General features: G+C 37.6%; 1 protein-coding gene and 1 long non-coding RNA gene across 2 annotated transcripts in view; one reads left to right on the forward strand and one right to left on the reverse strand.

Annotated features, from left to right (window-relative positions):
- bmp5 (bone morphogenetic protein 5) lies at nucleotides 1-22,835 on the reverse strand. The gene is made up of 7 exons (XM_006638860.3): nucleotides 21,490-22,835; nucleotides 13,705-13,897; nucleotides 9,204-9,352; nucleotides 5,944-6,138; nucleotides 3,619-3,695; nucleotides 3,034-3,144; nucleotides 1-2,311 (listed from the first exon to the last, which is right to left on the reverse strand). Exons 1-7 carry the CDS (start codon nucleotides 21,977-21,979, stop codon nucleotides 2,162-2,164), a joined length of 1,365 nt encoding a protein of 454 aa, XP_006638923.1. The 5' UTR covers nucleotides 21,980-22,835; the 3' UTR covers nucleotides 1-2,161.
- Nucleotides 21,769-23,311, forward strand: part of LOC107079380 (uncharacterized) — a 100,181-nt gene continuing 98,638 nt past the window's right edge. The window contains exon 1 of the long non-coding RNA XR_011182330.1: nucleotides 21,769-21,859. This is a non-coding gene — a long non-coding RNA (uncharacterized lncRNA). The remainder of the gene's footprint in view (nucleotides 21,860-23,311) is intronic.

Below are 23,311 nucleotides of genomic sequence, written 5' to 3' on the forward strand. Positions count from 1 at the left end.
TTTTAAAAAGACATTTAATGACATATAAACAGGACTTCATACAGTACATCTTTATTTTAAAATGTTTTACTCATGTTAACAGAAGAAACTTAATGATAAGGTGAAATGTTATCCTACAGAGACTACACAAAGGTTTAAAAATTAAAAACATCTCTCTCCTCTCATGTCTGAGACCCTGTCCTTAAAACTAAAGGCCTACTTATCAGCTTTCAACTCTACTGATATGAGAAGTCTGATATTCAACTCTAAAAGAATGAAAACACAAGTGTCTCTATTTCTGGAACATATGAGGGAAGAACACAGTGTTAAGTTTGCATTTGTATACTTTTAACCACATAAATGGTCAAATGAATTTGAAGTGGTTAAATATCTTTCATAAGTAAAATATAAATTGATCCAGTTACGCACTTAAGTGTACAGCTGTAATGGAGAAAACATTGCTGCCCTGCTGTATTAAAGTACTATGTATTTCTTCACAAAACACACAGGAAAATAGTTCTCAAATATACATGTAAAATGTTTGATCCATTAAGTCTTTTTCAGTTTCAGACTTTATTTTAGCAAAGCGTATTTATTCTTGAAAACTATTAAGCTTCAGATATTACTTAAATAACCACCAGGCATTACCAGTATGAGAGTTTTATGGTATAGAACATTTAAAGTACATACTAAAATGTAAACATTATTAGAATCAAACTGCTAATGGAACAGAGCTTTAAAAAAACACCTTAGATGTACAGTGGACCAAATGAGATGTAGACGTTAGTAGCTTTGATTTCATATTTTTTATGTGAAGCTAATGTTTTGCCAAGTTTGCACAGGAAGAGAAGCTTAAATTAATATGACCAATGCATTTTAAAAATCTAAATGGTGGATTCAATGCTGAACACTTTGGTCCAGTATTCAACTAAGGTTTTGAAATGTGTGGTGCAGTACTTATAGACTTGTCCTCCCTAATTGACTTCAAAAGTTTTTTTTTCAGTACTGAGTTGCTTATGGAGTCAGACCCCGAATTCTTACTTATCTTCACAACTCAAACAAATCTACTACACCAAAAGGCTGGTTTCTTGTCATGTAGCATTTAAATGCTCTTGGGAGAACTGCAGAGTGATGTCTCTGTAGAAATTCTCACCCTACACTATGTCATATGGCTTCGATGGTGAAAGTACATAGTATTAACAATGCACAATGTTGAAAACTCATTTGGTTCCAAGGAGGTGAAAAAAGTAATTTGTCAATAACTGCCACAATCACTGCTCAGATTTTTTTTTTTAAGTACTCACTGTACAAATGTTCTGCATGCGATAATTGAAACCAGCATCTGTCACATACCCAGTGGAAAACTACATTAAGTACTCTGCTGGGTCTGGGCACCAGGACGTGTGTCTGAGTCAGAGCTGTGATTTAATCCATGCCTAAAAAGTATTCACATTTAAGAAAGAAGAAATGGTGCTATTACAGACTTGTCTTTTGCTTTTTTATGCTACTGTATGGTATTACGCTTTAACGGCTGCTAAGATATCTCCTGTTACATGTTCTTTCATAATTCCTAAAACACAGTAAGAGATTCGCAGGAGTAGATGATTTAAGGTGAATATTGCCCTCCAGTGTGAGAAAAAAGAAGACTGAAAGAACATGCACTTTCTGTAGGCCAGACTTCCAAAGTTTAAAAAGCATTGCGTGCTCATAATCATTACATTTCTCTTCTGAAATTGAGGTGCATATACATCTTTCACACTTTGTAGCCTTAACACTGAACACACAATACATTTCAGCTCCTCAGTTCTCAGCCCTGCCTTAATATATTCTACTAGATACTTGTGGAGACTTTCAAAAATTGCTTAAAGTAAAAAAGTACTATCTGTTTGGAAAGCACCACTTGTTGAGTTGGATGAAACTACTGTAAACAACAGCAACAAGTCATAAGGGTTACATATAATCACATAAATTTTATATTACTTTTTTAAAGATGTTCTGTTTTAAAAATCCCCTTTAAGCTTATGAAAAATGATTACTATGACAAAAAGGAGAAAATAAATAAGTACATGGAACTAATATATACATAATACTGTACATCACACCATAGATTAACTATCTATACCACTGATATGTCTTTCAGCAATACCACACATCTTAAGGCAGGCATGCCAAGGACTTCTCCCTAATGGCATCCACATGACCGGACCACCATATTTCTGTATTTTTTCAAGATGACATTGGAGCTGTCATCGAAGTACAGCACAGAGATAGCGTTTAGTTTGGTCGGTGCACAGCATGGCTTTGGTACATTATCAGGGAACATCAGGTGAACCTGCAAAGAAGACTGAGTTAAACACAGAGTCTTGCTGGAGGACAAACATTACCAAGTCAGAGTGTGCTCTGTTTCTTAACGGGTGTTCTAGAATGTAACAAGCTTTCTGTTCACCAGCCTCAAGATACTCTTAATCAGATTTTGCTGGCATAGGCACTCTGAGCCTCTGGAACAGGCAACCCACCACATTGTTAATGAGGATTAACCGGGATCCCTTAAGAAATGGCTGGATAAGATCAACGAGCAAGAATAGGACGGGCTGAAAAATGCCCCTCGTTTGTAACCTTTCTTTCACGTCCCCTATCAAGATTTGCTTCTTGAATGGGGTTGCTGTGCTTACATGAGAGACAACCGGTTCAGGGAACTGAACCATAAAAGAAGACAGGAAGAACAGAACAGGCCCCAATCAACACCTAGGCTGCTGCTGCAGATAATGCAACTTCTACTGGAATATCTAGATTGAAACTCTTCAATTGAAAGCAAGAAGCTCCAGTCCATTGCCTCAATCCATTTACAGTACAGAATTCCCAAAGTTTCTTATAAGAGCAACCAACTGCAAGTGTTCGGAGTCTTGGTGGCATTTGGTCACGCACTGCTAAGTCACATTTTTTCAAATGGTCAGACTGTAATGGATAAAATGCTAATGGCTATAGCATAACCTCACCTTGCACCATTCAATATTATACAGAAAACATACCAATAACTCGTAAAGTTATACGTACCAAGGTCTGTACAATAGCATGGTTAGTTGCATTCATGTGTGCATTGAGTGGAAAGGAGCATTCTCCATCACAGTAAAAGGCAGCATAACCTTCAGGTGCAATAATCCAGTCCTGTCAATACAATTAAATAAAGAGAAACACAACATATGTAAATTCAGGGACATATCACAATGTCATAAATCTTATCAGCATTGTACATTGAAAGGCTAATGAAGACACATGATGATAAAATCATTTTAAGATACCAGATGCACAGCAAGACATTAACATGTTGATACTGAGAATGAAACTTGTCATATTTTAGCTCTTGCCCCACATTAACAACCCCTGAAACCTCAACCATATTTTGGAAATGACAAGCTTTTTTTTTACAGAAGACATTTGAACAAATTAGCTGTGAAAAAAAAAACAGTCGTCTCTTTTACATGTTTCAAGAAATTATTTTGTGCAAAATAAAAATGCAATGTCCTATCGATTGTATATAAAAGATCTAAACAACATCTGAAGTAACATGACACAATGTATCTGCAGTCAGTCACTGGTCCATTCGTACTTTCAGTCTTCTAATGGGTAAAAGTCTCTAACCTGCCACCCCAGATCCCGGAAGCTCACATAAAGTTCATGCTTCTTGCAGGCTTGCTTTTGCTCACTGGTGTTTTGATCTGCGTGAGCAAAAAAAAACACCTTCTGAAGCCATATCTTCAAAACAAAGCAAAGTAGTAAAACGCTGGGCTAGGTATATTCCCCGGAAGAGGTTACAACAGGGTGTTAAAAGCAAAACTGTGTGTGTGGTCCTTTGTACAGTTCCATTCTGATTTACGATTGAGCAAAATTCCTAAATGATCTGACTGTCACTGAGAACAATGAACCAAAGAAATGGTCCTCATGCATGTTGATAGCACTCTGTATGAACAAAGACATTATGTGACAGAACAATGCTAGTTTTTGTCAGCTTTACGGTTTATGTGCAAAAATGCAAAGCATACTGTAAACAAGGCGTATGATCCCTGTACTTTGGACGTAAGGCTCAATCTACCAGCAGTTTGATTAGACCCAGCCTGGCTGGTAAACCGGGTTGTAGTAGAAACAGCACTGACCATGAGCAGCTGACTCGAATCCATGAGCACGAGAAACACACTGTGATGCTTTTTTATTCACACTCAGAATGGTGACATTTTATATATTTACATCATGTTAAGTGTCATGATTGCTGAGACTCAGAGCATTTAACAAAACTTTTTTTTTACTTTAGGGATGACTTTCTTTACTTACTGTACATGTAACTTTTTAAATTTAGGTATTTCTAAAGTGGTTATATTAGTATATTATTCATCTTGAGTCACTGTAAAGCATAAACAAGAAATAATATTTGAGTTTACAATGCAGACTGTCAGAACATTCAGTGGAAATTTGTCTTTGAAGCAGGACAGCATTTTTGTGGTACATACATCAATGTAGCTATGTGTGTCTCCAAAATCCATGTTAATAAAGGAATTAAAAAGTGTTCCTCTAATTAAAAAAGACAAATATAGTCAAACTCAAAAATAGAAAAAGGAAATTGATTGTTTTGACCATGTTAAAACCTCTTTCCAAACATTAACCAAGTTAATAGCATGCATGTGAACTGAAGTATGGTCAACAGATCATGCTGCATGATTAGAAGGCAAGAACTCGAATGTCCCAAAAGTCACAATCTTTCAACAATTAATGTAAAGATGTGTGTGTCAGTTTGTTAGGTATTGGAAACTTGACTAGTATGTCTTCCTGTTTCTGCATTTTTGGGAAAAATATAACCCAGGGCGCTTCCTAGTTATTGATGTTATACCCATAATGAAACCAGACTTCTTACAACCTTCTGGAGCTGATACAATACTAGCTGTTCAAACAACGATCTCTTTTTAAAACAGGAAAAACGGGCTCCACCATAATTTCCACTGTGATTTTAATGTTTGAAAGTTCTTTGTCTTTGCGTCCATAAAGAATGAAGAATTGTTAATAAATAAAAATTGCTAAATTAATTCCTCCTTGTTTTGTTTCAACCTGCACAGAGTAAAAATTGTGTAGCTTTTTGTTTTAGCACAGAACAGGATATTGATCTAAGGTGTATTTAATCAACCCTTTGTCAGAAGGCTAAACTAACAAAAATACACAATTACTGTGTTTCATGGTTATACTAGAAGTGGGGTGAGAAAACAAATTTGTTCCAAGGGTTCATACACTTTTCCTACCAAGGATGAGCTGATAACAGCTTAGACGTATCTGCCGAGCTGGGAGTCCTCATCATACTAAAAAAAACATTTTGAAAGAAGCCCACACATTTGCTGTCAGGGGCAGGAAGTCATTCTTGTTGTGCTATAGCTCTTTAATTATGTTTTCAAAGCCCCATGGTCAAAGGCAACAAACTCAACGATTTTATAGACTACAGATGATGGAGAGTTGTTCTTACATCATGCTAATTTAGATACAAGCAGCAGAGCAGCACATATTCAAAACAAGGGCCTTGATTTAGAAGTTTGGCAGTGAAACATGGTTGTAGTAGACATAACATCCTGTACTATGTAATGGGGGAACTAGTTTTAATGCAGTGACAGTGAATTAAAAATGAGTCTGACAGACATGCACTAACTCACTGATTGCTTTTTATTTATTTTTTAGTATTTGTACAGAGCAGGGATTTTCCTTCACACCAACTAGTAATGTTAGAATAAAAAGAGCTCTTTAATTTGCTTAAATAAATGTTAAAATGGGAAAGTGAATTATGTTTTTACTGTATTTATGTAGGGTGGTGAAAGAAAATGATTTTTGCAGTAATGTTAAATTTATTAAAACCATTCATGAGCATGTTCACACATTTGAAAAAATGTTCTTGCATTATTAATCTTTTTGAAACCAAAAAAATATCCATCTTACCAACAACTTTAGGTGCCCTTGAGGAATCGTGATGGCTGCCCGATTTGTTTCTGTTGTTTTTTCTTTTCCCATTCGCAGCTCTCACAGAACGAAGCAAGACTTCGCTGGCTTTGAAAAATGCAACCATAAATGGCTGTTTGGACTGGGGGCCATTTCTGCCAACAATACCTGCAGATTTTATGTTGATGCTTCGCCCTAGAACAGATGTTATATAAACAAGGTCATTTTAGAGTTCATTGATGAAAGTGCACTGCACAACAAAAGAATGAAAAGATTTTGCTAGGCTCACTTGTATCAGTAAATCAAAATGCTGAGAAAGATATGCTTTATCTGTCTATTGGTTTATATTTTTATTCACTGTAGTTCGGACAACATGTGGTAAAGAAGAGTAGTTGCTAATAGAGTGGAACAAATTAAGCTGCGTGGCTTCTGTACCTTCAGAGGAATAAAGTTCAGGAAAATACCACAAGTCCTAATAGCTACTAGAGGCATCCCCTTTTCAAACAAATAGTAGTGTACAAAGAGTATAATGAGTTATTGGAAATGTAATGTAAAAATGTCACTATCTAACAAGCAGGAGGAAGCTGAGGAATTGTGTGTACCTCATGTATTTCAGTGACTCTTGCGTACCTTATAATTTGAAAGACTTACTCAAAGACACCACTATCTGACATCCCCTTGTCCTGATGCAAATTTAGGTAGCCCACAGCCTATCCCAAAAGAGAAATGTGCAAAGGGGCACTATCACAGGGCCAGAGAGAAAAGAATTGTGCAAAACAGCAAAGAAAACCCATTCAGCATTTCTTTGGGTAGAATAAAACAAAAATATTGGTGAAAACACACATAGAGAACATGCAAACTTCACGCAAAAGACACCAAAAGGGTAAAAAAAATAAACACAAAAAAAGGAAGAAAGGAAATATTACTCAGACAGCTTTGTGTTAAAATAATGTCCCTTCTCCATATAATTCATGCTGCTGGTGAGATATGCTGTTTATTTAGTGTAATACATTTAATTGAAACAATAAACACTTTGTGTGCATAAACAGCTACTTGTTTTTCAGATAATTGTTAAATCATTCAGCACACTGGAGTTTGTCAGAGTCACTGTGCCATTAGTTCAAGCTGCATTTTCCTATTTTACAGTCAGAGCTGAATGACTGATAAAAAGCAAATACAACCATACAAAAGTTCTGCATGCACTGTTTGAAAGCGAACCATTATAAGCAATAATGGGTATATTAATTTAATGGATTTAAGACTGAAGTCTTATGTCATCATAAATTTAAATAATTGTGACTGATTATAACATTAAAATTGAAATGTGATGTTTAAGAACATTGGATAAATATTACACCTTAATGTATTTTACAGTGTATAGTATACAAGGTCTCTGAAGACTAAAGGGAAATGGGAATTAATACTGTACATTAACCTCTTGCCATATTTTTTTCTGTTACCCTGAAGTCTTAAACAAACAATAGTTTATTTAGAAAAATATTGAAAGAATACAGAAGGAAGGAGAAGTTAAGGGGTCTTGATTTGTGGTTTTAGACATGTCCATTCTGTTTTTTAGTATAGCAAACACATTAATTCAATTCAGATGCCACGACCCTCCATGAATATTTGCTAGCTGAAACATCCAGCCAAATGCCACAGCTTGAAGTGACCCACTTCCGTCTCTAAACAGTTACAGTTCTCCATCGTGTTTATTCAGGTGTTTCTCTTTACATTCGTTTAACATGTACACAAAGACAAGGAACAATTCCATCACATGGGAGAATGTTAACATTTATACAGTAAAGTCAGGGGCCATATTGAACTAATTCACCAGCTATAATTGTTTAATTATATGACAAAATCTATTATACATATCATACCAGACCTTGAGATTCCACTGCAAAATGAAGTTATATGTTAGGTTATCTTAATTATATTTTAAAAGAAAGATTATTTCTTTTACACTTTCTTACACAAAAAACCTGGATTTTACACCTAACTCAATTTTAAATAATTCCTCTTGAGGCTCCTTCACTTTAAAAAAAATGTAACCTGATATTTCAGACTTTGTGTGAAAACATTTATTTAACATTTAAGGGCCAGTTAGCCATAGTACAGCATTTCTTTTCACTTCCTCCCAAGAAAAGCAAACATGAATTTGTAGGAACAAAGTGATACATAGGTTTCAGGCAGTGCAGTTATTCAATAATGGCAGCAAGGGGACATGAGACACACTTAGAGAAATATTTAATTTCACAATTTGCGTAATTCAGTTCGACACCTTTTATATCCATGTCTTTTATCAGTACATCCAAATATTACATACATTTCTTAGTTTATATGCTTAGAACAACAATGAAAAATGTATATCCATGCACGTGTTTTGTTATCCCAAGAACGTCACCCTGTGTCATGTCAAGAACAATAATTACTATTGTAGGCCTACTCCTGACATGAACATCAGATGCCTTAATGAAAGGGGGAGCGTAATGTAAGCTTTTTATTTGCCGACTAGTGCTGCCATCCTATATCTACAGTAGATGTACCGTAGGTTGACTTTTCTCTTTACTACTCTACCACCACTCTGTTTCACACTAGGACAAAATACCAAAATCCATAGAAGCATATACTGTACTGTACGAAAATATAAAATAGGTATGAAACAGCATAATTAAGAAATCAATATTAACAAGCACTGTAAAGCTCAATCTTTTCTGTGAAAATGTCCTCACCCAAAGTGGTCTCGAACATTAGCAGACCCTTGGAGAGTGTGCGGGGAATCGTTTAAAGGATATGCACAGCCACAGTTGCCTGTTCAATGCCAATACTCTGCAGCCCTTCACTGAGTTCCTATAAAGAATCTGTTCTAATTGCCAGGGTTTATTTCTTCTCTTGATTGCTTAAAAGTAAAATACTGCTGTGGACTGCTGTGTTTTGGAAATAAGAGACCTTTCGGGTTAGATTTAAATCCCAGAATTACGCTTAAAGTTGTGGCAAGCGTTTCATGACCACAGGCTCTGTAGCAGGGGATCCCAGTGATCCAATAGAATTAAAAGGTATGCAGAGGAATTTTCTTAAATTCTTTTTCTTAAATTCACTCCAAAGGAAACCAATATCTGAAGCTTGGACATAATACGATACCAAGGCTTCCAGCAACAACAGCAAAAGCAAATTTCAAAACAGCTAAAATCGGCCATCTGTTAGACCTCATAGGACCTGCACTCTACAGTTTGAAATAGACAGACATTGTTTTTCCTTACCGTCTATTGTTTCAACACAAAGTTGGAGGCCCATATTCTGTCGAGGGTTAAGAACCCAATGGTTGCTTGTAGCAGTAATATCAAAAACCAGCCAGCCCCCATCAGAAGCTTTGATCTTTTTTGAATCTAGCAAAAATGTGTCTGCATCCCTGAAAACAAGACCAACAGTTATTAATGAGGGATTTATTCTGCATTTTATGTTTCTGCATTTGCTAATACTCACAGACCACAGACTTCTTCTGTAAATGCAATTTCCTAATCTTTCTTCCTCAGATGAGATCCTGTTGGCTTGAATATCTCACTCCTCTTCCCAACTTGTCACGAATTGAGATTACGAATCAAGTCACCAGTCACTCGTGCGCAAGTAGTGAAAGATTCGGTGTAGTTTACACCACTACCTGAGCACAGCGTGTTTCACAAGCTAAGTCTGGGGAAAATGTGCAGGATGGGGCATTGCAAAAAAGCGATCATTCGAACTTGCCAAAAACTAACCTTGGCCTAGACAGTGGAAAAATAATGGAGAGGAGAAAAAAAGCATCCTGAAAAATTGAATAAAGGGTGAACACTCTAAGAACGTCATAACTTTTTTTTTTTGGTCAGGTTCAAGGCTACAACTGTATGCACAAAATTTACAATCAGGTAGTTCCTGTTAATGCCCTTCAATTGTGGTAAAACCAGTGAAGGGCCACACAGGGAGAAAACATGTGCTTTCCCGAGTGATTTGAACATGGAAACAATCTTACAATTCAGGAGGCCCTGACCCAGTACTTAGGAGTTGATTACATAAACAAGGTACCACTGCCTAACTAATGCTTCTGGTGCCTCAGCTTTCACATTTATGCCTAATGGACTTGTACGTGTACAGTGATCACTGATCAGCTCAGGGACTTTACTGATCTGGTGGACTGTGATTTGTACCTTTGAGTATTATATTCCTAAATAAACCTTTCTCACTCAGAAGAGTGACAAATGCTTTGCTGGTTGGATTAGCAGCAATTCAATTTCAAAACAGAACAATTAAATTTTGAGTTTTGAATTATGTCATTTAGACAGAGAAAATACATTGCAAATTAACACAGCCAAATTCTATTTATAGATAAATTATGATTACTCTTTTGAGAAATGGTTTGAATTAAAATAAGCATTTATACTTGAAAGTTCTTTGTTTTGAATAAGTGCAAAAACCTTTCAAATAAACAAAAGGGAACATGGATGCTGTAAATACTTGCATAAATAAAGAGTCTGCAAGCAGCCTTTAAATGCAAAATTTGAGAATGTCATTACACTTAAAGCAAAATATACAATTGTAAGACATCTAGAGTCTCATACAGTATGTCGCAAAAATACTGATCAACACATTAAATCATTAGATATTTAATTTATTATAAGTTTTTTTTAAAATAAACTTTCATAACTGCACTTCAGTCAGATCAGCTTCAGTGCAACTGTATTTGCTGTGGCTTCATGCAGTGCTAGAGCAGACCATACATTGCTATCCAAGCTGTATGGAACATGTTGCCCAGCTCTGTAGTTAAAGCTGATTCCTTCAGGAAATGGCTGAATCAGACTTTCGGATCAATATGTTACTAACTACTAAACAGGCCTGATGGGTCCAATATCCTCATCTTGTCTGTAATCATTTTTATGTTCTAACGTACAAGTCCTGGACTGAACCAAACAACAGGATGGACAACCACAAACATCAAAACAATGGTAAAAGCCATGACTAATGACTGGAAAAGCATTTAGGGTCTCTGGCTGAGCTTTGACAAGGAAGACTCGAAGGGGCAGTGGTCGGTGCAGGCTGGGAGGTCCTGAAAGCAGAGTTAAAGTCCGGGAGCCTCATACAGTACATACAGTACTTGCCACTTGGATGTGTGGGCCCACTCAAGTCTGCCTTTAGCTCAAGGGGCTTTAGCTCTGGGGAAGCAGGTGGGTCAGGTAGCTGCCAGCGTATCAGAGCTTTCTGGGGGCCTAATGACAGGGAGGTTAGTGGCAGGGCCAGAAATAGCCCAGCAAGAGACACAGATATAAGGAGGAGAGATAAGTGTGCACTGTGGCTGCCTTAGGAGCAGTTAACCCTCCAGTGACCTGCTGGTGTAATCAGTGTTTCTTACGATCCTACAGGCATCGTAAGAATGAGAAAGCCCAGCGGCTCAGGACTGTTTCCTTGGTGTGGCATGCCCTAGAGAGCCTAATAACTGGTAGAGTTTTCTTCTGCTTTCTAGAGCAGATTGCTGCTCTATCACTGAAACAATCAGTTTCTTCATGGTTTTATTTTCTCGAGCAAACCTAGCTCATTAGCATTTATGGGGCAGCTGGGGACCAGTGATCTGAGATCCGTGTGCTGGAAATAGCCTGGCAAGACACCCAGATATAAGAAAGGGTGACTGCGGCTGCACTATGCGTTTAACCTCCGAGCAGCCTGTTGTAAATGTGCACCCTAGCTCAGGATCCCGCGGGCATCATGAGAATGAGAGAGCCCAGGAGGGACGTATCAGGTGTGCACTGGTGTGGCACGCAATCAGGCATGTTCTGAAAACCCGAATGACAGATAGTGTCTGCCTGAGTTAGTACAAATTGCCCTGTTTAAATAGTTATTGCTTTCTTTGTGAAGTAACAGTTTTCTTAGTGACTTTCTTTTCTTGAGCTAACTTGTTGGCCTTTATGGAGAAGCTGGGGACCAGTATTCTCAGATTCATGTATCAACTAATCCCCCACTAGGAGATAAATCCCTCCATCGTAGTGATTCTCTGCACTGCCTTGTGTTCGCTGCTACAAGAGGCCCCAGTGGAAGGCAGCATTATAATGGAGTTTCTTTGGTTTCGGATTCTTTCCATAAACAGCTTTGATTTGTTACCCACTTAACTGGAACCATTTTGACTCTTTATTGTTCTGCTAAGAATGTTGCTGTCATGGACAAATTTTCTTTTTCATTTTGCTATTTTAACCATCAAGTCTTGGCTTAAAAATAATGGAACTTTGCACACCAGTTTAGTGTATTCAAATGTCTTTTTTCATTTTCTATTACAGTACTTCTTTGTTTTGATCCTTGTTGTGTTTTAGTAATTTATTTGTTCGCATTCCACAGTTGTTCTTTGAACCTACATTGTGTATTTTCCTCTCTCTGATTTATTACAATGCCTTTCTTGTTTAAATACAAGAATGTGGAATTACAGTCATTTTGTTAAATGAGGGAATTTCCTTTGTTTGCAAGTTATGAGGACTGATAACATTTCCAACACCTGTTTTGGTGTTGCTGGGCATTTGCTCCATGGACTACAATAGAACAACAAGGGTCATAAGGTTTAGACCCCTGTCAGAAAGTTCAGAAAAGAATTCCATTTCTTTTTGTTTTGTTCTCAATGTGGCACATAGCCTGTGCTTTGAACTATCATTTTCATTTGATAATGGTTTTACACATGCCAGAAAAGCATAATATTAATACATGGTATTTTACAGTTTATCATTATTTTATCAATCCACTGCTGTAAATACACTATCAAACATTTCACAGACTTCACACTTTAGGAACGTGGAAGCAAAATGTTAAATCACCACAATAAAATAATGTCTTGCAGAATGCTATCTAGAAATATCCTTGTTTTACCAGGTTATTCACAATTTATCTTCAATTCTGCAATGTACTGTACAAAACATTTACTTAAAATATATATTTTTAAAAATAAAAATGTAATAATAATTGTAATAATACAGACAGATTAGGGCTTATTTTATAGTTTGTTTTGTCCAGCACATATAAATGTCCCTTTTTATTTTATTTGTTTTAGAGTAAGGGGTAAGTAGAGAAAGATGTTCTTCAGTGGGTGGGTTTTACTGTGTCAAAATCTCAAAACCCAGTCTCATCAAAGACCAATTGCCACTGTATGTGCAGCCAGAAATCAACACTCCTTTAATCTGTATTGAACTTTCAGAAAGAATAAGTTTTCTTCCCTATGGTTATGAGATACCCAGAATATTCTGTGACACAGGCTACCTCATAAACAATAAATATAAAAGGAAACCTGAGATTCCTAATTCTTGTACCCAGAAAAGAACATGAGAGCGATTCTAGGGAGAATCTGAGACTTATGAACCCATTGAGTGATCAACGGCAATCGTCTGAACAATGGAACAATGACAGATCTTTATAAACAAGATCACCTCAAGGACTGTTTTTTATATACTTCGTCTTAAAGCAATGTATAAATAATATAATGTATTGTTCAACCGCAATTGCAATAGCTTTGTAATATTATGAAATCTGATATGGAGGGGTGATTTATGATAAAAGACTGAGTCATAAAAAGGGGAATATAATACTGTGTTATGCAGCAACAACAACAACAAAAAACGTTTTAAATGAACGGAATAAATGAGGGAAATTACATTTTTTTAAAATGATAAAATGGGCATAACTTCAGGAGAAAGAGCAATTTGAATTTAATCTCACATTGAATGAAGTGCAGTTTGAAGAACCATGCTAGTTATTGGTACAGACCTGTTTTGGTATTCCTTGATGACTTGGTAAACGCTGACCTTCAGCGTGCTGTTCTCATACCGAGTGTGGCTGCGATCCTTATAAATCCGGAACTCCGCCGCCGTTACCGCCTCGCCGTCAGGGATTTGAGTCAGATCGAATCGAAATTCCTTGTAATGTCTCCTCTGGTGGGAGAAATCTTTATCTCTTTCCACTGAAAGGAATCAACAGAAGAGAACATAGAAATGATATGGGAATTTCTTTACAACTGAAGATATAAAGGAAAGAAGTGTAAATGTTATGCATATGCAGAAAGTAACTTAAGGCATTTTGTTATGCTAAAGTAACGTTTCACAAGTTGATTTCTACAAATGAAGCAATTTATCAAAATCTTTAACATTCCAAACCAAACCCAAACATTTTGACTACTAACACAAACACTATCCATCCCATTAAATCAGTCAATTGACTACAGGTAGCAGTTTAGAGACAGGCCAAGCACTGTTTTTTCACAACCTTCTCTACCAATGATAAATGGGCTGTCAGTGAAGAAAAACAGGCCACATTCAATTAAAGACACTTTCCCCTGCCTTTTAACTTGACAAAAAAGGATCAAATTCTTCTGCAAGGTTTCTTCATCTCTTCTTAGCATATTACCTCATTTTTTAAAACAAAGATCTAGAAACATTTGTTTGGCTAAATAGATAGTATAGTTATTTCAGCAGGATCAATAAACAATTCGTTATCTTCTTTAAATGCTTTTGGAGGCCAGCTGTGTGACTGGTGGTCATTGTACCAGCACAGAAAGCATAACAGATAACACTAGAATAAGCTAAAAAAACAGGCAAACATTAATGATATGCAAATTGACATAAAACATTACTGAAGTTCATTTTACAGATAACAAAGAACAGCAAAACTCATATATAAGAATCTTTTACTTCTGCCTTTCAGTAAACAAGTTAACCTAATGGAACCCACATGGATCAATTCAGGTAGTACTCTAGTTAAAGAACCAGCATACAGTACATATTGTATGCTTCCTTCGTAATATGCTCGAGGAGGTGAAATATACAGGGACTTGGATATGGTCTGTGTTTTTTTTAGTCTTGTCAAATGGTTGCACATGTATTTCTAGGGATTTCCTCTGAAGTGCTGGATCAATGGCACATGAAACTGAGCTAGTCTAAATGCTGACAGTGTTCCACATGCAGCTACAAAGTAACCCTACGCACAGCTCCCTGCAATCACTCCCAGTCCCCGTAGAGGCTCGGCTTGTGTACCCACGACAGCATTCGATTTTCAGCTGGGTCAGATTTCAATTCATTTCGACTCAAACACTAGAAAGCAAGCAGGTGGCAAATAATTTCTCGCATTGCAAACTGTAGAACACAGAAATTAAAATGCATTCATTTATATTCTAGATATTCAAAATGTATCAATATTGTTTGAATTTTAAAGGATCTTGCAATGTGGAGTCCATTAGAGAGACAGCGGAACACACTCACATACTGTAACACAGGTTACAACAGCAAACATCATGGCATGGACGTTCCTGGCTCAGGGGAGGATAACATCAGGACTGTCCAATATTTTAAAAAGACATTTGCAGTACAGATTTTAGTAAGATAAACACCCAAATATTTCTCATAATTCTTAAACATTTTAATAAACAACAGTTTCTGAACTACAGAACTGTAGTAAAAGAAACCAGCTTATCAACTGTTTTTTTCTGTCCGTGGTCTAGCACTGCAGTCGTACAGGGGATGTTTTGTTCCGGGCACAGTTAAATGATAGTTTATCTACAGTGAAAGCCTGTGGTTACTTAACACGAGAAGGTCAGAGGTTGTATGGGATTTTTACTGGCATTACTCACTTCAGCCTGTAATGACTAGTAATTGGAAGCAGAGACTGAAAATATCAAACATGTTGGGTGACAGATAAGCAACCGATTAATGTAGAAGCCTCAGTTACAAGACACTAAAAGGTCACAGGCAAAAGGAATTCATTGCTATCCTGCTTTGGAGAAACCGACACCCAATTTGTGTCTGAGCATTTTTTTCTTTTGTATATACTGTACAGAACTATAATAATAACAGCCACAAAATATAGTTAATTAGGGTAGAGGCCTTTGTGATAAAGATAGCTAGTGTCTGATATCTGCTTTGTTGTCTAGTATAAACTGTACTGCTCTGATGGCTGTGAAAGTACTAGTATCTACTGTACCTACAGTATTTCATATGGAATACACTTTCTTTATAAGGCATAGTCATCCAATTTCAAATGATATTTCAAATTTGTTGGTAGCTATAATTTAACACAATATATTTACCCTATACATTTTATGCAGACCTATTAAGGTGTTCAATACCTGCATGGAATTAGACTGATTCCATAAATCTAAGAGATTTGCAAGATAAAACTGATTATTCATATCAAAAACTGTTTCAAAAAGTACTTTTTTCTTCTGTAGATTTATGTCAGTTTCAAGACAAAGGAAGTGCAAGCTAAGTGTGACAAGATTTTAGGGAGACGATGGTCTCATGAATGTTTCAAAAAACGATTTGTTGTCGTGGTTTTATGGCTGTAAGATATTCACAGTTGGAATCAGTCTGGAAAAGACATCAGTGGGAAAGTTCTGAATTGTTTTATATAGATATATTCACACATACAGTACCTTATTGTGTATATGTGATTCTCATCTTCCACAATACTATTACACTGTTTACAGGAGATTAAATTATGTCTTAATATTATTAGTTGTCACAGTGCCATACAGTTCATTTTAAACTCAGAAATAATTAATAACACATGGGAAAATGAATATAATCTCAGAGGTCACAATGCACAAACATATATTCAGCACTTAATAATGAACAGCAAGAATGTTCGTGGTGATTTTTCTTGGGAAAATCTGACAGGAACGTTTAATCTTACTTTCATCAGTCATAATAATGCAGCCTTAAGGACCTTTTATTTCTCTGTACCTGTTATAGAAGATGAATTTAAGTTTTCACTAAAAATGTAAATATATTTAGTTGATGTAGTTACAATACTTGTATCTGAAATGTGCAGTTAACAGGTCATAGAACACTCCTTGTTGCAAAATTTAAATTACTTAAGGTACTGTATACAGTATATAGCCTAACATGTACCTGTATATATAAATACATTTGTATTTATAATATTTATATATATAGTAGTCAAAGGACCAAGTAATAGGTTTATTCCATGCTGAAAACAGAAGAAAGAAAACACAACGTTTTGGCCGAGAAAGACAGGGCCAGAAGAAGCATGGGAAGAAGGCTCTACGGCCGAAACGTTGTGTTTTCTTTCTTCTCTTTTCAGCAGGGAATAAACCTATTACTTGTTCTTTTGCAGCCTACACATGCTGGTGCAGCTACCCACCTGAACTATATAGTATTTATATCTAAAAATATGATATAGTATATATATATTGTAGTATTTGTGTAAAATCTGATAAATTCAATAAATGTTACTACTACAATCTATCTAAAGGAAATTAGCTTAGATTTCATCCATTTTTTCTAGCAATGAATGACATTCAATTCCTTACATTCTGCCCAGAAACACATTACTATGAATATTCTATTACAGTGTTCTAAATTTCAAAAGGAGAGTGAGGAATAAAATCTGGTGAAAAAGAGTCTGTGATCTGCCAACAAATAACACAATATTCCCAAGACCATATCCCAGAACTCCAGGAGCCTGGAGAGATCGGCGCATGCGGAATGATCCACGACAGTAATCCGAACATTTGCCAAAAACTGTGCAGATACCAGGTAACGTTCTCACACTATTCAATGAGCTGTACCACTGGTCAGCTTTATCTACACTTCACAAAGGCGCAGTTCCGTCTCTCTCTTCCTTATGTCTTCACATACCACAAGCCACAAAACAAAGCACCGGGCTTTGCTATGTTACTAAGCCAACAATCTTTGATCTAAAAACATGCTTATTTTGTGACTTTCAGAATTAACCACTGTGGTGGATAACAGGTGTGTGCAGGGCAACGGACAGGTGTAGATTAGCCGGCCTGGTATATCCTGCAAACACTGACCCCACCACCACCACCGCCGCCACCAAAACAAAAATGTGGTTCAACACATTTCCCCAGGTGGTTCTTGAGGAGCAGCAGAAAGCCAGTTCTGGAACCCATATGAAAATAACCAAAAGGTTTCTAAAGAATTTACAGCCAGGTCAACTGTAGGTTATTTTGCTTTGGGAAGGACCACCTGTATACAACAGTGTGAGCCCATGAACTGGTGTGGAGCTCACGTGGGCTGCTTATAACCAGCTCACACAGCCAGAATAATGTATGAATGCTGTATGTGCATTCAAAGGCACGTTGAAAGAGAAGGCACCAGCACTGCCACTGTTTCAGTAATGTTCTCATGGATTTACAGTGATAATCTGAGAAAGGTGTATGGTGACAAGTCACATACGCACTGAGGCACTATCACAGAGATCTTCAGCAGCGCCGAAACACGTTCACGTCCACTTGAGAGCTGCTCTGGGAGATGTGTCTGGTGTGCCCTGCTAGCTGTTCTCTCCACGACAGCATGAGGGTGATGTGCCGTGGAAATACCTGCATTTGTGACTGAATGTAAAGAAGATTATCTGCGGCATTCATCGCTTGTAATCTTAGTAAGGAAAATATCTTGCATAACTAGGAACATCAATACACATTCGTTTCTTTGAGTTTGCTACACAGATTGTGTACTTTCACATTTTGAATGTTACCCAACATGTAAGAATATAAATGGAACCTAAAAGCTTGCTTTTCAACTGATTACTGCCAATTGGATTCAAAGCATTTAGGACCCTGTTCATAAATCTTTCATTTACACATTAAAATGTATATTTCACTTCTAGTGTTGTGTTTATATTGGACATAAAGCTCCATGTCCGAAAGAAGTTTTGGGTCGTCGTTTTATTCACGGTGTAATTTTGAGCTACTTTCCGACAATGACTTAAGTTTACTTTCATCACGGCAATATCAACGTTTAAAACAACATGTGGGTTCAAGCTTTGAAGTAAAAGCAATGTTCTACCTGAAAATTTGAAAAGAAAAAAGTTTAAGAAAAACAAAACTCCTCGAGTTTTTTTTCCCTTTAACAACAGGAAATAATTAAGACCAATTATCTGCAGGTCAGACAGTCATCTGATAAGAGTTAGTATGAACAGGCCTGCAAAATGTCAAAGGTCAGGGCTACTGAGGCAATATAACGCTAATCATTCATATTATCTTTCGCTCTAATATCGCTTCATGAAGCCTTCGTTAAAAAACGCATCAAATGCTTTTATCGTCATTATTCTCTTTTTCACGAACGCTGCAAATACTAGTTTATTTCTGGGATGGAATATCTCATCGGCCATTCTCCTCGCTCTTGCGATCCGTGAAGATGATAATGACGACTGTAATTGTTAGTAGTATTACTGCAGTATGTTTAACTTTTGAAATCTTTCCTAGCCCCCCTCATTTCCTCTCTCGTCGTACTTGAGTGAATTAATGATTCGGAGACCTTTTCTTCACTTTGACTTTAAAGGCCCCACAATCTCCAGCTGGAAATTTTTAATAAAACGTAGAAATGCAGCTTCTCGGAGCCGCTGCCTTTGCAGCCGGGGTCGGCAGGCAGCGATCGGGAGGACAGAAAGACCAGAGAAATGTGTGGGAAGTCATTAGAAGAGAATAATCCAGTCAGGGTTTTCGAAATCCCCAGGGAGCCTTTTTTCACACAGCAGTTAAATTGGCATCTTGCTGTTTTAATTTAAACCGATAGCATACATAGAGCCTACAAGGAGAAACCCGAAACGAATCGATTTGCAAAGGAAGAAAGGAATCGAAAATTGAAAACGGGGCCGTTTCTGCAATTCAGAAATAGCGGAAAGATTCTTCCTAGGTGATTATTCAAAATCACAGTTTTAACCTTAGTTACGGTTTAGCGTGACATACTTAAAGTTGGTATTGATGAGCTGTAGTTGCAGTTCAAATTTTGTCACCTTATCTGTAAAATACTATTTGTACCCTACAATACTGGGAAGGGTGCCTTGCACATTCATTTATTTTATTCAGCATATTTAGGTTTATACTGTATAGCTGTAGCAGATAGGATTCGTTCAGGAGCCAGTAATTTTTAATGTAGCTACTCCTGCTGGGTTTACGTTTATTGTTATTATTACTATTACAATATAAGGGGTTTAATCTTTTTTTTAGCTGTGGCCTAAACTCCTTTTTCTATTTAAGTTAATTTTATGGTCGTGCGGAATGTTGCGGTGAATTCCGCTTGCTTAAAACCGCTGTGAAGACCGGGAGGAAATAATTCGTTTTAATAGTAAAAGACTACGCCTGTCTATATGTAATGAAAAGAAAATATTTTATTGTATTGGTTTATATAACTCCCAGATGTTTAAACGCTTGGAAAGATTTTTGCAATTTGTCAATCTGAACCAAGCCAACTGCATCATTTAGAAACGCATCGCAGTCAATTGAGATCCAGTAGTAACGTATAGACGGGAGCAGCTGTTGTGATTTTGAATTATTCACTTTTTATTTAGGGGCTGTGAACGTTAGATTCAATCTGGTGGATAATCATGTACAAAACAAAGTGGGAAAAATGTCCTTACGATCTGACCATTTGTTTGTACAAGGAATAAACAGCAGCAAAATAAGAACTTGATTTAATCTTCCAGCTTCTTAAAACTATAAAGAAAAAAATCGGTCCACAACACTCACTAAAACGGAAATTAGAGATGCAATGATAATTTCAAAGAAGCTTGAAAAAACATTTGTTTTATTAACAACGCATAAAGAGGTTCGCTTAATTATTGGAATATGTTTCTACTGGTAACTGTTTTTACTTGACAGATAAAAAGGCAGCAGTTTTCTTGTTTCTATTTTGTGTACCCTATAGTCACTCGGGGTCCCGTTCCTCATTAACTTGATTCAGACAAGAGTTGCGTAGCTTGATTTTGCATTCCTACAGTATATTTGCTCTCTTAACTGCATTCTGTACATTGCTGTTGTCCCGTTGGTACAGTGACTTGGATCACACCGTTATACGTTGTGCTTATTTACCTTAAGAATAATAATTTAGTTTTGATTACCTACTGCTGTAGGTTTTTAGTAGATTCAGATGTTATATGATATGTATTATAATGTACACGAAAGCAATGTCTAAGCTGCACACCTGCTTCCGATCTAGTGAAAACCTTTAAGAGATGAGAACGAAACGCACTGCTAGTTATTACAAAAATCAAGAGGAACTAAAAATTAACCTGACGCTCTGTTGTTTGCAAATTACAGTCTTTACAGTAAACTCGGTAAAAAGTTATTAATTTGAGCTCGACAGTATTTACATTAGACGGCTTCGGAAACAATGAACTTCCTAGTCGAAATCAATGACAAATGGTCCGTTTGAAACTTTTCACCGCTGATTAAAAGTGTGGTTCAGTAATTTAAAAAGCAATATACTTTATAATGATTTAGCGTCAATATGCCATTTTGATACAATAAGAAAGCAGATCATGCTACGTCCACTGCCGCAACTATGTCGACAACACGTTAGAACATTTCCCAGCGCAGAATTTCATGAGCCTGAAAACAGAAAATATACTAATTCAACCAAGCAGCTACGCGCGGCAGTGAAACTGGTGTAGCTTTTCCCCCCATGAATACTCTGCTCTGTTTTTGAAGCTCCTGTGAAGGCACTGCTCAGCATCCTGGAACAAACGCGTTTTTGTGTGCTAAATCACACTATCCAGAGGCTCTGGACGCATACCTACCTAAGTTGACAAAGCTCATAACCATATCGGCATCATTCAGAAAGTTGGTGTCGTGTGCGGTCGCCAGAGGAGGGCTTTGACTAGTCAGGGGGCCTGCGCGGTACGACTGCGCCGCACGGGAGTACTCGTGTGGTGAGCCGTAGTACCCCTTGCGGGAACTGCTCTGCGACTTGCCGGGGGTCCCCTTGCTGGTACTTCCCAGCACCGCGTCCTCTTCCTCCGTGGACATGGCATTGTACAGGTCCAGCATGAACAGAGGCGCGGAGGAAGCTTGCTTGCCCGGGGAGAACGGCCTGGGACGGTGCGGCAAGCCCAGAATCGAAAGGATTTCTCTCTGGATTTCTCTCCGCTCGTGGTTACGCAACCTCCTGTAAATAAAACTCGAGTGGGCATGGTTGTCCCCCAAGCCGCAGTGTACGGAATCAAGAACACCCCAGCACATCCACAACAGCCCAAGTGAGGCTCGGCAGAAAAGTGTTAACGGTTTCATTGTTTGAGCACGTTAAAACTACCCGTTGTCTATGCGCAAGTAGATTTCTTTAGGTTTTCATGTCAGTGGAATCACTGTAGCAGACGTCTCCCAATTCGTAAGTTAGCTTCTTTCTTGTCGTTATCCTTTACCTCAGTACGTATTTTACATCATTGTAGAGTTGCATTTTATCACTTAATTTTCCAAAAGTCCTTTATTCTCTCGGGGGTCCGTTTATTAATTCCCGTCGGATCCTATTCGGGTTCCTTCTCAGTGCTACTGTATCACACCAGTGTGCCCGCGCACGACACCGTGTGTCATTGGAAGCGCTGGTGAGCTGAATCCTTCGTGTTCAGAAATCCCCAAATGATATCATTCACACACACGCGTTAAACACACTGAAACGCGCCGTTGAGACGTTTAAAAAAGTGAACTCCTCAAAAAAAAAAAGCGCTTACTGATTCTTCAGGCGGTGCTCTTACACCTTGCGCCTCTCGATGCGCTCATCCAGCAGGTACAGCAGGTCCCTCGAAGCTTAAGCACAGAAAACGTCCTGTATATGGATACAATCTGTTCCCCCGGAGCACAGATGACTATATATATATAAGTATAAGCAATTTGTAAGTGTGTTTGTATTGCAATGCTTAACGTCAGCACTAAAGTATATTCCAAGGGAATTTGTGGAAGCCAAAAGTTTCCAAAAGTCCATCCCACCCTGATCCGTGAGTGCTGCACGCACCTCTAGCGGCCGCAGCGCTGCAGCTTCAGTGACAGGCAGATGAAATGCGCTGCAGCCCCGCTGTGAAAGAGGAGAGCTGCTTGTAATCCGAAACGACTTTAAACCAGTCAATGAGGAACAACATGAGCATTTAATTACACCTATTCTAAAGGAGAATATAGCGTTTGTGCGGCCTGGCTTTTATCATTTTAATGGTACTGCCATTGAATAGGGAAAATGAATTCTTTATCAACAGGCTATGCGTTGACGTGTCTGAAGTTTTTAATATTGACACCAGTGTGTATGTCTTTGCAAGAAACAAAGACATGAAGGCGAAAGAGAAGTGGGCTACTGAAGGACATCTTATAACTTATTGTCACATCAATAGCCATATGCAGCACAGTACGTAACGTACACGTTTTTATTTAGTGAAAAGGGAGAGAGCGGTTTTTGAACTGGTAAAAAAGGCCATACTTTGCTGTAGAAATAATAGCTGCTATTCCGTGAAAAGGTAGCTGCAAACACGTTTTCTCTTTTTCGGAGCTACAGCTTATGTCTAGGCTAAGGGACCTTCTGCGGAGAGCTAACCGCGGAGGATCCAAGTGAAACGCAAAATAAAAGCACAGATTTGGTTT

This window comes from Lepisosteus oculatus, chromosome 17, assembly GCF_040954835.1.
Source record: "Lepisosteus oculatus isolate fLepOcu1 chromosome 17, fLepOcu1.hap2, whole genome shotgun sequence".
Taxonomy (NCBI): Eukaryota; Metazoa; Chordata; class Actinopteri; order Semionotiformes; family Lepisosteidae; genus Lepisosteus; species Lepisosteus oculatus.